The 18,607-nt window shown below is 42.1% G+C and overlaps 1 protein-coding gene across 2 annotated transcripts in view; it reads right to left on the minus strand.

Moving 5' to 3' along the window:
- The window catches only part of map3k7cl (map3k7 C-terminal like), a 101,974-nt gene that overhangs the window by 60,193 nt on the left and 23,174 nt on the right, over nucleotides 1-18,607 (minus strand). For both annotated transcript variants that reach the window (XM_078559888.1, XM_078559889.1), the window contains one exon: nucleotides 3,682-3,743. In XM_078559888.1, the coding sequence (XP_078416014.1) occupies nucleotides 3,682-3,743 (62 nt within the window). The remainder of the gene's footprint in view (nucleotides 1-3,681; nucleotides 3,744-18,607) is intronic.

Consider the following 18,607-nt stretch of genomic DNA (forward strand, 5'->3'; position numbering starts at 1 on the left):
TCAAGCTACCCTTTGGTTTGTTGTGGTGGTTCAAACGCAGATGACACAGCAGATTGCCACAGAATTCAAGACTGCTGTCCGGACACCAGGCATTGACCTGCATGATTGATCTGATGTCCTTTAGGGAAGAAAATCTGCTGCCCTTACCTGGTCTTGACTACATGTGACTCCAGGCCCACAGCAATGTGGTTGACTCTTAAATGCCCTATGAACTAGGGGGAAATTAGGGATGGGTAATAAATGCTGGCCTAGCCAGTGACGCCCACATCCCATAAACAAATATAAAAAAAAATTTACAGTCACCGAACGCTGAACACTAAGGAAATGTAATCCCATTCAATTTTTGATTGTGGCGCATTTCAGAGTTGATATGCGCCACGCACAATGTGTTATGCCTGCAGTTAATGGCAACCTGAACCATGGGGAAGTCTGCCAACCTTGTTAAGCTGCTTGTTTCTGGCAAGAGGGAATGAAATGTAGCAGCTCCCTTTGACTAGTCAGTGAGTTCCCTTACACAAAAGTGGACGGTAAACTTTGAGATGTTGTAAATATCTCCTTCTCCAGCCTGCAAGGATATCAATTCATAAAAAAATCATTGCCACGGTCACCTCCACAGCCATTGGGCAATGAAGTCCTTTCCTTGTCCTGAGGTTGCAGTTATAGCTGCAGCAGCTGGCAGATTTCAGTAAGGGCATCACAGCAGCACAGATATCTGACACAATATTCTTCACTGAGGTCCAGATAGGAGAATTGCTCCCTGAACACTCTGGGGATATATGGCCTCCTGCTGAGAACAGTTCTCCCCCTCCTACTCCTCCCTTTCTAGTAGCTTGTCCTGCTCTGCATGCCCTTTGCTCATTCTCCAAGTCATGCTCCATTAATCCAAGGGGAACACCTACTACTGCATCCATGTCTGGGGGTCAGGACAAAATTCTTCAGCATCTGCAACAGCACTCTCTGTAGACATCAGCAAATTTGCAGAAAGCATCAAACACTTGTAAAATCACAGTAACAGCCAAATCAGCAGCTAACCTGAAAGTAGTTGTTGATCCCTTTAAAAAGCACTGGTGGGAGGGGGATCATCCTGCTGATTACCACCTACTGCCCTCTCAGCTAATGAATCAGTGCTCCTTTATGTTGAACACCACTTGCAAGAAACACTCAAGGTAGCAAGGGCATAGAATGTACTCTGTGTGGAGGACTTCAATGTCCATCACCAAAAGTGGCTCAATAGCACCACTACTGACTAAGCTGGCTGAGTTCTGAAGGACATATCTATCAAACTGAGTCTGTGACAGATATTGAGAGAACCAACATGAGAGAGAAACCTCCTTGACCTCATCCTCATTAACATACCTGTTGCCAATGCATCTGTCCATGACAGCTTTGTAGGAGTAACCACCGCACAGTCCTTGTGGAAAAAAAGTCCCATCTTCACACCAAGGATACCTTCCATATTATTGCAAGGCACGATGGGATAGGCTTAGAACAGATCTAGCAGCTCAAAATTGGACATCCATGAGGCACTTTGGCCATCGGGAACATCAGAATTGTATTCCACCATTGCCCGGCATATGCCTCACTCGACCATTACCAGTAAGCAAGGGGACCAAACCTGGTTCAATCAGGAGCATAGAACAGCATGCCAGGAACATCAACAGGCATCTTTAAACATGAGGTGCCAAGCTGCTGAAGCCACAGTATACATGCATGCTACCATGCCATAGACAGAGCTAAGTTTTTTTAAAAATTCATTCAAGGGATGAGGGCTTCGCTGGCTGGACCAGCATTTATTGTCCATCAGTAGTTGCCCTTGAGAAGGTGGTGGTGAGCTGCCTTCTTGAACCGCTGCAGTCCATGTGGTATAGGTACACCCACAGTTAGGAAGGGAGTTCCAGGATTTTGACCCAGCGACAGTGAAGGAACGTCAATATAATTCCAAGTCAGGATGGTGAGTGACTTGGAGGGGAACTTCCAGGTGGTGGTGTTCCCATGTGTCTGATACCACAACCAAAGAATCAGATCAGTCCTGCCATTTCGCCTTGTAAATGGTGGTGGTCAATGAATAGAAAGAGAAAGATCCATGAGCATCCCCATTCTATGGATGGCTAAGTCCAGCACATCAGTGCAAAAGACTAGGCTGCAACATGCTGAGTGCAAGAGTTCCTCAAGTCAGTGTACTCAGACCAATGACCTTCCGTCCATCATAAGGTCAGAAGTGGGGATGTTTGCTGATGATTGCACAATGTTCAGCACCATTGCAACTCCTCAGGTACTGAAGCAGTCCATGTCCAAATGCAGCAAAATCTGGACAATATCCAAGCTTGAGCTGACAAGTGGCAAGTAACATTTGTGCCACACAAGTGTCAGGCAACAACCATCTCCAACAAGAGAAAATCTAACCATCGCCCCTGACATTCAATGGCATTACCATCGCTGAATTCCCACATTATCAACATCCTGGGAGTTACCATTGACCAGAAACTGAACTGGACAGTATATAAATACTGTGGCTACAAGAGCAGGTCAGAGGCTAGGATTCCTGAGGACAATAACTCACCTCCTGACTCCCCAAAGCCTGTCCACCATCTACAAGGCACAAGCCAGGAGTGTGATGGAATGCTCTCCACTTGCCTGGATGAGTGCAGCTCCAACAACACTCAAGAAGTTGGACACCGTCCAGGACAAAGCAGCCTGCTTGATTGGCACCACATCCACAAACATTCAGTCCCTCCACCACCGACACACGGTAGCATCAGTGTGTACCATTTACAAAATGCACTGCAGGAATTCACCAAGGCTGCTTAGACAGCGCCTTCCAAACCCACGACCACTACTATATCGGAGGACAAGGGCAGCAGGCACACAGGAACACCACCACCTGGAAATTCCCCTCCAAACCAGTCACCGTTCTGACTTGGAAATATATCGCTATTCCTTCACTGTCGCATAGTCAAAATCCTGGAACTCCCTCCCTAACAGAACTGTGGGTGTACCTACACCACATGGACTGCAGCAGTTCAAGAAGGCAGTTCACCACCACCATCTCAGGGGCAATTAGAAATAGACAATAAATGCTGGCGCAGCCAGCGACGCCCACATCCCAGGAATGAATAAAACAAAATGATTCACTCAAGAAGCTCGACACCATCCAGGATAAAGCAACCGCTTGATTGGCACCACATCCCGCATCTTAAACTTTCATTCCTTCCACCACCAGCGCACAGTGACAGCATTGTGTACCATATACAAGATGCACTGCAGCAACTTGCCAAGCCTCCTTTGACAGCACCTTCCAAACTCCCTGACATTTACCACGTAGAAGAGCAAGGATAGCAGATGCATGGGAACACCAACATCTGCAAGTTCCCCTCCAAGTTACATATCATCCTAACTAGGAAATATGTCATCATTCCTTTATAGTCATGGAGTCAAAATCTTAGAACATTCACCTTAACAGCAGAGAGGGTGCAATCACATTAAGAAATCTTAAAAATTTTAGAATTATTCTGAATCTTAACCACTTATGCATGTAATCCTGTACAAAACCACTGTGTTTTGGTAATATAAGATGTTAATGTTGTGCACTTTCAACAGAAACTGGCCTATAAAGTGTCATTTGTTGAGGTGACAATAGTTTTTTCTTGCTCCTAAAATTAAACACAACTCAATATGTTTTACCTGTAGGTGCTGATCAAGCTGGAGGTAAACATTTGGAATAAAATCATCAGGGATATTCAGCTCTAAGGAAAGAGAAATTAATACATTAAGTAAATAAAGTCATATTTAATTTAAACAAAAGCAAACAAGATAAGAAAACAATTTATATTGTTAATATAGTTTTATAAATTCTAATTCATATACAATGATCTTAGACAAAGGATCATACATGCTGTTGTAGTGCACACTGTGGAGTGATAGAATGTGGATTTTTAGCTCACAATATGGAAAGTTCACAGTAGAGAAAGACAGAACGGAAACTTTGTTCTTTCCTGTACAACTTCCTGATGACGAGAAAGCAAAGGAAAACAAACCTGAGAACGGGTCGTCTGCCTGCCCACTCACAGGTGGAAAGGTGTGTGGTGTGGAAATCTAAATGAAGCCTGCAAAAACTGCATTGCTGCAAATTGTCTCTTTGCCATGCTGATGCTGAAAATCATACCGCTACATCAGCCAGCATGCAATAATTTTTAAACATTATTGCTGAACAGATTATACAGTTAAAACTGTACAATAAACGTGCGTTAAATACTGGTAGAGTGGAATATTGCCTACCATCACACATACCTTCTTTTTGCATTCCCGGCACTGTTGGCCACAATGCCTTTTTATACATAAATCACATCTTTTACTGGTCTAACGTGAAATAGAGCAGTTTTTGAAACATAATGATGGCTTTTAAGAATACTGAAACTCTTTCCCCTATTTACTTCCCTCTATCAAGTTAACACACATGTTGTTCTTCATCAATCGGTGTCTTCAAAGAATATTTTCTGTGAAATCACTTTTAGTATAATGCAGACCTCAGTTAGAATAATTGCAGTTGTGCAATTGTACATCATTGACATAGTATACAACATATGTGGTTCAGTGTACGTAAAACAGGTCAATTGGAAAGAAATGATTCTTACATAGCAGCTCATGGGCAGCCCAGAAGATTGCTTCTGGAGATGCTACTGCTATTCACTGAAACACTGTCAATGTCTTTTTTTGGTTGCACTTCTATAGCACTATGAGGGAGTGGGGGAGAAGAGGGCAGGCACCGACAAAAGTGAGGGTGCAGGTGGGCGCTTCTAGTGAGCTCCCTAAAGATGGACAGCTGCTGTGGAGCAGCATCAGGGAGCAGCAGACCTGGACAGATTAAATGGCAAAAAGAAATACACCAAACTGTGTCTATGCAGCACATTCAAGCACCTGACAACAGAACTCAAAAATCATCAGTCCCTAGATATCTTTTTTTATTATATTTCACCCCAGATATTTCATCCAGCCCTGGATCAAGGTTTCAGCGACAATGTTAAGGCCGATTGGCCCATCTGCCAACGTAAAAGGCACGTAATGGGCCATGTAAAATCAAATTCAACTGCTTCCTTAATGGGTTTAATTGCCCGCTTAATCGTCGGCGGATGCACTTCTGACTGCCACACGCGCTCGCAGAGCGAAATATCGCGCGAGTGCGTGATGATGTCGGGATGCACACCCAATGTCTTCTGACACATTTTCGCGCGCTGTCGGGTCAGGTGCGTGCCTGCACAACCAGGGTAAAATTCTGGCCTACGTCTTTCACCAGCGCTTCACCTTTGTGAGCATTTTTGGTGTGATGGCATAAACCAAAACTGGGCACCAGGTTTCAAAGAAATTCTCCTGTTTCCACTTCCTTTTTCTCTCCTTCTCCGCTCATTCTGCCCCAATTTCACCTCTCCCAGGTGAGGCGGGGGGGTAAGATGGGGTGAAGGTGGAAAGCCGGCAGAATCAGGACATAACCTACTCAGTAAGGGACGAAGCATCGCCGGTGGTTTGCCAAATAGGTTTGCCACGAGGAGTTGTTCAACGGAAGTGAGGGAGTTGGTGAAATCAAAAATAAATTCACACTGTTAATTATATTTGGCCTAATTGTTATAAGTGATGGGGGCAAATCTTTTATCTCTACACAATAAGCCAACAGCTCACACCTTCCACTATTCTAGATAACTAAAAGCATTGTTCTGGCATAACATAACTTTCTTCACTTAGCGCATTAGCATATTTAACAGAGTAAAACATCTCAAGGTGCTTAACAATAATAAAGCATTTTTGACACAAAGACACACACAAAGATATCAGTATACATGTCCAAAAGCTCGGTCAAAGAGGTAGATTTCATGGTGCATCTTAAAGCAAGAGAGAGAGGTGGAGAAGTTTAGTGAGGAAATTCCAGAGTTTAAGGTCAAGGCGGCTGAAAGCACCAGTGATGAAGCAATTAAAATTGGGGAAGAGGCCAGAATCGGAAGAGTGCAGAGATCTTAGAGGGCTGCAAAAGGATGTTACGGAGATGGAGAGGAGTGTAGACTTTGAAACAAGGATTACGATATTACAATTAAATAAGTGAACAAAGGCTTAAAAATGGCGTTTGATTTAATTATGTACAGGGTGAACGAAAACAATTCACTCTGCTGTCTAAAGGTGAATGCACTACATTGTGTACGTGTATTCATGAAGAAATCAATTTAATCATAACACTGCAACCAATTCCATGATCATTTATATTTATCACAAAAAGGGATATTTTCCTTTGATAGGAACCATTTGTCTTTGCCTAAAAATGTTTGTCAAGTTTAAAAATTACAGCAACTTCAAATTTCATTGAACATACATATGTACAATTTCTTTCTCTCTTGAACATATCCATGGTTAGTGGTAGATTCTTCAAATTTGTAAGAATTACACCATGAAGTAGAGATAGGCAGTTGTAAAATCAATCAACAACGAGAAAAGTCATTTTGCAAAAAAAAAGTCTTGCGTTTGTATAGGACTTTTCACAACCACAGGACACACTTTATAGCCAATTTAATACATTAGAAATGTGGTCACTATTGTAATCTAGGAAGCATACAATTTGCACACAGTAAACTCCCACAAAGTGCAATGTCATAATGACTAGGCATCTGCTTTTCTGATGTTGTTTGCAGGTCAGGACACTGGGAATAGCCCCCCTACTCTTCTTTGAAACAGTGCCATGGGATCCTTTACATCCACCCAAGCAGGTAGACAGGCCTTGGTTTAACGTTGCATCTGAAAGATGGCATCCCTGGCAGCACATCACTCCTTGGTACTGTACTGGAGTGGCAGCATAGATTTTTGTACTCAAGTCCTGGACTGGGACTTGAAGCCGGAACCTTGCAACACAAAGGCAAGGGCGCTACCAAGTGAGCCATAGCTTATACTATAGTTCATCCATCCAGTAAATTATCACGTTGCAGCACTCACAATTTGAGAACTTTTCTTAATATTCATGATTCAGACATAAAACTTCAACATAGCCTTCTACATTTTTAAGTTTCCCATGTGAATTGTGACTTAAGAAATCTTGCCAAACTCGCAACTATTGGCACCGTTGACATTAACTTTCCCGTCTTATTGTACTGTGAATAAAAGCAGTGTGTCTACCTCTTTACCTTGCTGTGCATTACTACAAACACTTTTCATGCTTTGAATAAATGTTTTTGAGATTAAGGCTGAGTGCTGAGCCAATGTGGGGTGGCAGTAACAAAGGAGAGGGGGTGGCATTACAATGGGTAAAAAGGAAAGAGAGCAGTGACAGCAAGAACTAGGGAGCCTGGAGGAGAATGGCAACAACCATGGCAAGCATTTGTCTTTTATATATTGGTTATCTTTACAAACTTGTGGCTGTTACAAGTTATTTAAACACAGTGTGGCCCTTGTTGCTATGTCTAGTGATGAATGCACTACATCCTTCTCTTCTTTAATGACAGGCAAATTTTCATTTTTCAAAAAGAAATAACTAGATTTTGCAAAACATAAATCAAACTTTCACATGTCATTGTCCTTCAGATGTGACGAGGTATTTTTTCATGAAAGGACCTGCTCCTCTCAGCTCCAAATTCAGGTAAGTATATTTTATTAATTTACCTTGCTGGTTGTGGCATAACCGGATCATCTGGTAGATGTGTAAGCCTGCTTTTCTTGTCAACTGTCTCCGGGAAAACCAACATTGTTGACAGGGTTCCAAATAAGCTCCTTATTTGCATATGTCAAGGGTCAAACACCTGTTTCAGGCGTGGACCCTGGTTGCCGAATTATTTGCCTATACTAATATGGCAGGTGACACACTTATGGCTCATAATGATCGTTCAGTTTTTGTCAGCGATACATAAGGCTTAGGAAGACCATTTAGCACCTGAAAAATGGACAATGTACAGCCAAATTTCCAGGCCATGGTGTAGATTAGTGACTTGAATTGGGGTATTAGTTTGACTTGCTTACTATTCCTCTCAAGGACATGGTAATGAACTTTGATGTTATTATATTGAGCATGACATTTTTGTTTTACAACACAATCTTCACAAAAACAGCAATAGCATCCCCATATGCCTTGTGGTCTGTAGATATTTATATCTTTTAAACAGATAGTTCAATCTCCCAGAAGGCAGACTGAGTCAATATTTGGTGAGACAATATGAATCAGTAGGCTGCTTTATTCCACAGTAAGGTGGGTGGTAGTCATCATTCTGAAGAAGAGTCACACGGACTCGAAACATTAACTCTGTCTTTCTCTCCTCAGATGCTGTCAGACCTGCTGAGATTTTCCAGCACTTTTTGTTTTTGTTTCAGATTTCCAGCATCCGCGGTATTTTGCCTTTATCTTGGATGCTAGTCATGATCAGTTTCGCATAACTTAAGCACAGCAAATTATAAAAATGCAAAATAAAAATTAAACTATGCTGTAGGGTGTCACACCACAATCCATCACATTTTACATGTATTATTCTGATAGGTGTAAATAATTGCCATCTGTTTGGTTAGCCATGTTGATTTAGTCAAATATCCAATTCTCCTCAGACAGATATCAAAGCTTCTGTTGTTAATCAAGAACAAGAAACACAGACAAAAGCAAACCAATGAAATTATTCAACTTTTGTTTACAAAGATACTTATCAAGAAACAGGCACTGCCTGAAACTAAACTAAATGTTCAAGCAACTTTTTTCCTATTCTTTGAGCAGTCATATTGTTTTAATGCGTACCACCAGCATTACAAAAGTCCTGTTTAATAAGGAGCAGGAGAAATAGTTGTCAAGAGAGAAAAAGCTCACGAAACAGAACACAAGGATAAAGAAACCAAATTTTCTCAGTGCTTGGGGTCAACTGTTGGCATCCGAGGGCGAGGTGAGGACAGTGGATTGGTAATGCTAGTTATCTAGCTCAAAGAAACGGCCTCAGTGATTTTCTCTGGAGATGGAAATAGGCAGTAATTGCATCTGTCCCTTTTTAAAAAATTCTTTCATGGGATATGGGCATTGTTGGCCATCCTAATTGCCCTTGAGAGCAGTTAAGAGTCCACCACATTGTTGTGGTTGCAGCTTAATGTATTAAATTGAGGCAGGACTGATTAGATGGCACCTTAGCTGGAATTTTTGCTGGTTCTTACTTAGTTTGTAACTAATTATGAAGTTCTGGACCCTATGAACTCCACCATTTTATAAAGAGGCCGAACATGATGGCTGAATTTTCTGGTGGGCAACTAGAACATGCTGAAAATGGTGCAGGTACCTGCCACCATTATGCAAATTACCTGAATCAGGAACTCTGACGGAGTCAAGAACTTATGTTACTGGCACAATTGTCACTCTGGAATCATTGTGGGAGTTAATGCAAATCACAGAATTTTGTACAGAGAAATATCAAAGTATGAGTGACAATTTAATATCAGACTCACACATTTTGGAAAGCAGTTTGTGAAATGAAGGCTTCTCAAAATGGGTGGAACCTGTCTTTGAACTGTGTAAAGATGAATGTTAAAATCTGATTGCATTGAAGATTATTTTCCCAAAGGAGGAAGTCAGAAAAGTACAAGGGAAAAACGTCATGTTAGTTCCACCAGCATCTATCACAATACATTTATTGTAGCTCAGCCTTCATTGATGGTTAATATAACGCTCCTACATTATCCACTCCATCTATGTCCAATGTACAGTAGCTGAAAAATGTATTGACTACAAGACACGCCGCAGCAATTCACTAAGGTCTCTTCGGCAGTACTTTCCAAACCTACAACTTCTGCCACCTTGAAGAACAAGAGTAACAGGTGCATGGGAAATGGCTATGTCAAACTCACAGACCATCCTGACTCGGACATATATCAACGTTCATGAAGCACTATTGGGCCAAATTCCAAGACTCCCTATCTAACAACATTGTGAGAACATCATCACCATGTGGACGGCGGAGGTTCAGGAAGGCAGCTCACCATACCTTCTCAATAGGGATGGGAACTAAATATATCAGAGTTTTAAGACAGTAATTGAATCAAGCACTTTATGAAGTCATCAGAGCATCCTGAATTCAATTAATGCCCTATATCATTTATTATCCTGTACTTACATCTATATCTTATTATAAATCTCATGGAAGCCAGACACTGCAAGTCTAAAAATTTATTTTTATTATTTTTGGCCACACTTTTCCTATGTCACCTATCACAATGTAGGTTGAGGTTCTGCCGCAAGTTGACTCTGTAGAGCAAGCTTCTTAAGTCTATCACTAAACTCTTTTTCCATATTATATATAAAAACAAATATGTTTGTCAATTAACAAGTGGTGAATGATATGAGCAATTTGCAGTTCACTGAAGCCTAAGTATCCCAAATAATGTAAACTTTCTCTATAATTTATCTACACCATCTCTCCGGAAGGTATAATGAGGAGGTAGAAAGAGGGTGAAACAGCTTTAAGTTTAACTTATTAAGGGTAGTAAATAAATATACACACATACACACACAAAATTATAGGATAATCATTGAGTTAATTCAATCCTCCTGAAGGGAGAACTTGTGAAATATGGTTCTATGCAGCAGCCCCAAAATAACTTGGCCAAATGACCCTTCTTCATGTTTGATTTTGGACAGTCAATGTCAATGAGTAATTCAGACACTGGACCATCATAACAGAGACTAACCCTATCTTCCCTCAGCACAGGACTTTCCAGTAGAGGTCACTCGATGGCAATGAAGAGTGCATGATTCCTTTCTGATTTGTTTTCTCTTTCCCAGCCTGGAATGCTGAGCCAATTATAGTGTCCCTGTTGCTTCGATAGCAGAGACAAGCCAACTCAGCAAAGACAAGGAATCAAACATTTGGCATTCTTGTTGTCCATAGCTCAGTGCCACACTTTGCACTGGACTTACATATGTTGGTATCAGGGAAGACCTTAATTTTATTGCCCTTAATAAGATACATTGTACAATTCATTACTCCAAGAGAAATCCATTCACTTAATTGCACATATTAGATCACACATTTTTAAATATATTCTTTTAAGAATGTTGCAATTCCAAACCCAAAAAAAGAACTTCTGGTGATGATATACATATTACATGAATACTTTTTGCAGGTGCTGGTCATTTCTGAACTGTTAGTCACACATCTCCCAATAGCAATGTAGCAATGAATGGCTGATGCCTATTCTGCTAGGGCATGTGTTTAATTCAGGATAGTGTTTGGCTTCAGTTCACAACATACTGACACAACATGATTCCTGACCATTGTACTTGCACAATTTTAAAAACCAAATCCTATTTAACATCTAATAAGAAATCACAATTTTTATAAAATATCAGTCTCAAATACATAATTTGTTTACTTGTTAGCTAGATTACAGACTTTCTTACTGGGTGTTGAAAATAGCTCAGTATTCTAAAAACAGATGGATGAATCATAGTCCAGATGGCCAGTATGGTGAAAATAATAAAGGTCTGTAATGACAACACCACAGTTGCTGTGGCAATGTTACAGAGACTAATTGTAAAACATGTCTTCACTAGTGCAAGGCTGAGGACCAGCGAATAACTCTGAAAGCTGGACATTGGACGGAACTTGTCTTAGCAAGACTACTTGTTTACATTAAAGATGACAACCATTGTTTTTTAACTGAGGTCATTCTAAAATACATTGTTGCAATTAATGCTTGACATCAATTATTTTATATTTCTGTGTTCTGGATTATTAAAATGATGAATGCTTCCAAGGAACTGAAAGGGGTCCTGATCATTGAAACTGCTTTACTTATGCTTACCTACTTCTTAGAAGGGACAATTCTGTTTTCTGGATACAGATAATAGAAAATTAATTTTAGTATTGCTGAAAAAAGAGACATGTCGAAGCTTTTTGTCTTGCACTCATCAGGACACTCTGCAAGAATATAAGGGGAAAATAACAATTTATACTGTATGAGATGAGAGTGCTGATTGGTTGGCAAGTAGACTCTGATTGGTAGAGGTGTTGCCATTGGGAATTGGCCAGTGATAATTAATTTGACATTGGCTGTGGCTTATACACCTCATCATAAAAACCTCTTACCAACCTCAGCTAAGCTTGGCACAAATTGTTCCATTGCTGGGAGTTACCAGTAAGGAGCTAAAGCCAGAGAGAGTACTGAAACATTTTGCTCAGCAAATATGGGCTACAACAGTTTTTAAACTTAATTTAGGGAAGGATAACATCCAATCTTTATAGTAGAGAACACAGAGGATGCTGCCTCAGAGCTGCGGCTGATGAGTTTTACTTCAAGCCTGCTATACAATATTAACTTTCTTGATGATTATTTGTTTCAATGAGATTTGAGTAGTTAGGATTTTGGCATGGCATGCTTTAAGTTTCAGCAGTTTCACAAATTGAATTAATTAAAAATAATTTTTGCATATGATGTAACTGTTTAGACACCCACTGCCAAACCAAATGACATAGGTATAATAAATAATTTTGAGGTTAGTTCTTTGGTACACTTTTATAATGATGTTTAAGTTCCACAAGACTGACTCAAAAATGCAATGAAACATACAGAAGCTGTACTATAATACATGGAAAAATGATATATGGCCTTTTGATTTAGATTTTTGCTCTGTTACACCCTCAAATTAAATTTGGTGAGTAAATGTTTGTTTTTTCTTACTACTGCATCCTACCGCTCACATGGATGTTTATCAGCTATTGCTTGTCTAGCATGTTCAGATTACCATTGTTTATACTTTTACCAGAAGGATATGCCTTTAACTGAACACCAATGTATTTGATAAATGGCCTTATGTCAGTTCTAAATAAGGGTGCTGTAAACAAGATCCGCAGATGGGAAAGATCTGTACGATTTCATTACTCATTTGTTTTGTTGCTTTAGACAGGCTTTCTGGATTTTTAGGCTGCAGTTCAATGCAAACAAGAAAGATATAAATATTTTACACGTAATACAGGCAGAGCTCTTAAAACAAACTCCTTTTCTCAAATAACGTCTCTCTTATTAATCTGGGAACAAACAATATGTGACAGTGGCACCATGATTCCTATTATATGCATTAAAATTACTTACATTTTACCATCGTCTTTTTCCTGTTTTGAGAATTACTAATTTATGGAGCATTAGAAAGGGGCAAGGAAACAAAGAAAAGGTTCAAACAAACATGAAAAAGCAGGAGAATGGACAACAACATCTTATATTTATATAGCATATTTAACATAATGAAACGTCCCAAGAGGCATAGGGAGGGAATTCCAGAGCTTGGGACCTTGAGGCAACTGAAGACACGGTCACCAATGGTGAAGCAATTATATTTGAGAGTGCAAACAAGGCCAGAATTAGAGAGGCGCAGAGATCTTAGAGGGTTGTGGGGCTGGAGGGGATTACAGAGAAGAGTTTGAAAACAAGGATGAGAATTTTAAAGTCAAGTTGTGGCTTGACTGGGAGCCAATGTAGGAGTGATAGGGGAACAAGACTTGCTGTGGGTTAAGACATGGGCAGCTGAGTTTTCGATGACCTCAAGTTTAAGGAGGGTAGGATGTGAGAGATCAACCAGGAGTGTGTTGGAATAGTTGAGTCTAGAGGTAACCAAGGCATGAATGAGGGTTACAACAGCAGTTGAGCTAAGACAGGGGCGAAGTCAGGTGATGTTACGGAGTGGAAATAAGTGGTCTTAGTGATGGCACGAATATGTGGTCGTTTGGTCATCTTGGGATCAAATGTGACAGCATTCTGAACAGACTGGCTTAATCACAGACTGTTGGCAGGGAGAGGAATGGAGTCAGGAGCTAGGGAGTGGAGTTTGGAGCAGGCACCAAAACAAATGCTTCAGTCTTCCCACCATTTAACTGGAGGAAATTTTTTCTCATCAAGATTGGATATGGATAATTTAGTAACACTGGATGAGTTGAGAGAGGTGTTGGTGAGATAGAGCTGGGTATCTGCAGCATGTGAAAACGAATGGCTTGTCTTTGGATGATGTCGCCAAGGGATAGCAGATGAGAAACAGGAGAGGGCCAAGGATTGATGCTTGGGGTCACCGGAGGTAACAGTGCGGCAGCAGGAAGAGAAGCCATTGCAAGGAGGATTGTATGGTTAACCATGTCAAAGACTGCAGACAGGTAAAGAAGGATGAGGAGGGAAAGTTTACCTTTGTCACAGTCACATAGCATGTCGTTTATGTCTTTAATAAGACCCGTTTCGTAATGTTGTGGGGCGGAGCCTTGATTGGAGGGATTCAACATGGAATTCTGGGAAAGATGGAAATGGATTTGGGAGGTGTTCAAGGATTTTGGAAAGGGAATGGAGGTTGGAGATGGGATGATAGTTTGCAAGGACGGTGGGGGTGAAGGATTTTTTTTTGAGGAGAAGGGTGATGACAATAGATTTATAGGAGAAAAGGGCAACACCTGAAGAGAGAAAACCATTTACAATATCATCTAACATGGGGGCCAGGAGGGGAAATTGGGTGATCAGCAGTTTAGTGGGAACGCGATCAAGAGAACAGGACTTTGGTCTCATGGGCAAAATGAGCTCAAAAAGGGCATGGAGGAGACAGTAGAGGACTAGAGAAAGATGCAAGTTCAGGGCTAAGGAAGAGGGAGCATTAAAGGAAATTTAGCCAGGCAGGCTACTAAAGGGAGGGACATGGCCAAGGTAGCAGTAAGGATTGTCTCGATCTTAAGTGACAAGGAAGTCCCTGAGCTCCTCACACTTATTGTGAAGGTGATGGTTGAGGGTTCAGGAGAGAGGGGTTTAAGATGATGGCTTGCAGTAGAGAAAAGAAGGCGGGAGTTATCCTTGCATTCCAGGATGATCCAGGAATAATGAATAGTTTTAGCAGATGACAGCAGGACCAATAGTGTTTTAGTAAATGCACCACAACAAGGAGGGTCACGGAGCCATGACATTGATCAGTTTAATCAGCAAAGCTCCATTAGACCTTTAATCAGGTTCAATTCAGGTTGTGTTGGGGAGACACTCTGAGATATGCAGGTTTTACTACTTCATTGTACATTGTCACTGCCACAATAACTTAAGGGGTTTAGGTCTAACTTAGAGTGTACTAACGTAAAATTTGCTCTGGCCAAACCAACTGGACAAATGCATGGAGACAAAGTTGTAGGGATATTGGGAAATAGTAGGGGAGTGAAGCGAACTAAACAGCTGGCACTGACTCATTGTGCTGCATGGCCTCCTTCTGTGCTAGTTTATTCTATGATTCTATGTGCAGGATTTAATAGAGGCCGCTGGGGCAGGATAATCTGGCAGAAAGCCCTGCATCCAATTCCTGGCGGCGGGAAAACTGTCCTGCATTTACTGGGGAGCAGCAAGGATCCAACGTGGGAATCGCACCTGCTGGTGGCGGGATGTCAGTTAGGCTCATTAATGAGTCACTTCAGAGCAATTGCCCCTGAGCCCACTGGGATTTAATGGTGGTTCAGGGGTTTAACAGGACTGGCACGGGTCTCCTGAAGGTTACCAAGAAACCCTGTCTGGTTTGCCTGCAGCCTTTTGCAAAGGAGGAGATATCCTTTGCTCTCAGACACTCAGAGCCTGTGTTCTTTCATGGGGTGTGGGTGTTGCTGGCTAAGCCAGCATTTGTTGCCCATCCCTAATTGCTCTTGAGAAGGTGGTGGTGAGCCGCCATCTTGAAACACTGCACCAATTGGTGTAGGCACATCCACAGTGCTATTAGGAAGGGAGTTCCAAGATTTTGACCCAGCAACTGTGAAGGAATATATAGTTCCAATATATAGCAATACAGTTCAAAGTCAGGATGGTGTGTGGCGTGGGGGGGGAACTTGCAGGTTGTTGTGTTCCTATGCATCTGCTGCCCTTGTCCTTCCAGGTGGAGAGGTCATGGAAGTAACGTGCTTTTGAAGGAGCGTTGGTGAGTTGCTGCAATGCATCTTGTATATGGTACACACCGCTGCCACTGTGTGTCGATGGTGGAGGGAGTGAATGTTTAAGCTGGTGGATGGGGTGCCGATCAAGCGGACTGCTTTATGCTGGATGGTGTTGAGCTTCTTGAGGGTTGTTGGAGCTGCACTCATCCAGGCAAGTGGACAGTATGCCATCACATTCCTGACATGTGCCTTGTAGATAATGGACTGGCTTTGGGAAATCAGAAGGTGAGTTACTCTCCACAGAATTTTCAGCCTCTGATCTGCTCTTGTATCCACAGTATTTATATAGCTGGTCCAGTTCAGTTTCTGGCCAACAGTAACCCCCAGGATGCTGATAATGGGGGAATTCAGCAATAATGCCATTGAATATCGAGGGAAGACGGTTAGATTCTCTCTTGTTGGACCATGTTTGGATTAAGGTTGTAATGAGGTCAGGAGCTGAGTGGCCCTGGTGGAATCCAAATTGAGCATCAGTGAGCAGGTTATTGCTGAGCAAGTGCCACCTGGTAACACTGTCAACAACACCTTCCATCACTTTGTTGATGATCGAGAGAAGACTAATGGGGCAGTAATTGGCTGGGTTGGATTTGTCCTGCTTTTTGTGAACAGGACATACCTGGGCAATTTACCACATTGCCAGGTAGATACCAGTGTTATAGCTATAGTGAAACAGCTTGGCTAGGGACGTGGCTATTTCTGGCGTACAAGTCTTCAGAACTATTACTGGAATGTTGTCAGGGCCCATAGCCTTTGCGGTATCCAGTGCCTTCAGTCATTTCTTGATATCACGTGGAGTGAATCAAACTAGCTGAAAACTGGTATCAGTAAGGCTGGGGACCTCAGGAGGAGGCCAAGATGGATCATCCACTTGGTACTTTTGGTGGAAGATGGTTGCAAATGCATTGATGTGCTGGGTTGCCCATCATTGAGGATGGGGACATTGGTAGAGCCTCCTCCTCTAGTTAGTTGTTTAATTGCCCACCACCATTCACGACTGGATTGGTCACTCCTATCAATACTGTTATGGTCAGATGTACCTGCAACAGGTAGATTTGTGAGGATGAGAGTTAAGTAGGTTTCTCCCTCTTATTGGCTCCCTCACCACCTGCCGCAGACCTAGTCTGCTGTGTCCTTTAGGACCCTGCCAGTTTGGTCAATAGTTGTGCTTCAAAGCCATTGTTGCTGATAGGCATTGAAGTCACCCAGAGCACACTTTGTGCCCTTACCACCCTCAGAACTTCCTCCAAGTGGTGCTCAATACAAAGGAGTATTAATTCATCAGTTGAGGGAGAATGGTATGTGGTAATCAGCAGGAGGTTTCCTTCCCAATTTTTGACCTGTTACCATGAGACCTAATGGGGTTCAGAGACACTGCTGAGGACTCACAGGGCAATTCCCTACTGACTGTATACCACTATGCCACCACCTCTGCTGGCTCTGTCCTGTCTGTGGGACAGAACATACCCAGGGATGGTGATGGTGGTGTCTGGAATTGTCTGTAAGGTATGATTCCATGAATATGGTGGGCTGTTTCTTGACTGGTCCGTGGGAGAGCTCTCCTAATTTTGGTATAAGCCCCTTATCCCCAAGTGCTGCAGACCTCCCAGCATCATGACTACCCTCAACACTGATGGAGCAAAAGAGTTCCTGTCGGAGAGAGAGTCAGACAGACTGCTGAGAGAGCCACAAACTGGCACTCTGGGAGAAACCTGGCATGACATGACAAGTGGCACTGAGTGTGTATGTGTGAGAGAGACAGAGAGAAAGGGAGATTGACTGCATGATAGAAGCATTGAGTGAAAAAGACCAGACAATGATATACAGCTTTGGACACTGACTGATTGAAACCATAGCATTGAGAGAGAGATGGAGAGAGAGAAGCTCTGACACTGAGCAAGAGAGAGACACCGACTGCATGATAGAAGCACTGAATGAAAGAGACCAGCCACAATGAATGAGAGACAGACCTTGGCAGTCAAAGAAAGAAGTCCTGAGTGAAATAGATCTTGGCACTGAAAACTATGACACTGATGCAATATGAGGAAGAATCTGGTACTAAGCAAAAATGACCCTGGCAATGAGAAAGAGTAACAGCAAGCAAGAGGCACACACGCACACACACACACACACACACACACACACGCCCTGGCACTGCATGAGAAAAAGACCCTGATGTTGAGACACCCTGACACAGAGTGTGAGTGTGGCACTAGGTGAAAAACACCCTAGTGCTGAGTCAGACACAACCTGGCACTAGATAAGACAAAACCTAACGTTGTGCAAGAGAAAGATCCTAACATTATCACTGAAACAGATCTTGGGAACGAGTAAAGCCATGGTGCTGAGTGGACAAGACCTTGACACTGCTACTGAATGGGACAGACCCTATTGCTGAGTGAGAGTGGCATTGGTGCTGACTGAAAGGGACCCAGGCCCTGAACAAGAGAGATCCTGGCACTGAGTTAGAGGCAAGCTAGCACTAAGTCAGGAGCTCCGGTACTGACAGTGAGAGAAATCCGAGAAATGACAGCAAGTGAAAGAAACTCTGGCATTATTTCAAATAGAAACTGATACTAATTCACAGTGACCCTGCAATTGTGTGATACACTGGCATTGAGACAGAGACAGCCTGGCATACAGTCAGATAGATCGTGGCACTAAAATCTGAGTGAGAGAGACTAGGACTGGCACTG

This window comes from Cetorhinus maximus, chromosome 16, assembly GCF_964194155.1.
Source record: "Cetorhinus maximus chromosome 16, sCetMax3.hap1.1, whole genome shotgun sequence".
NCBI classification, from domain to species: Eukaryota; Metazoa; Chordata; class Chondrichthyes; order Lamniformes; family Cetorhinidae; genus Cetorhinus; species Cetorhinus maximus.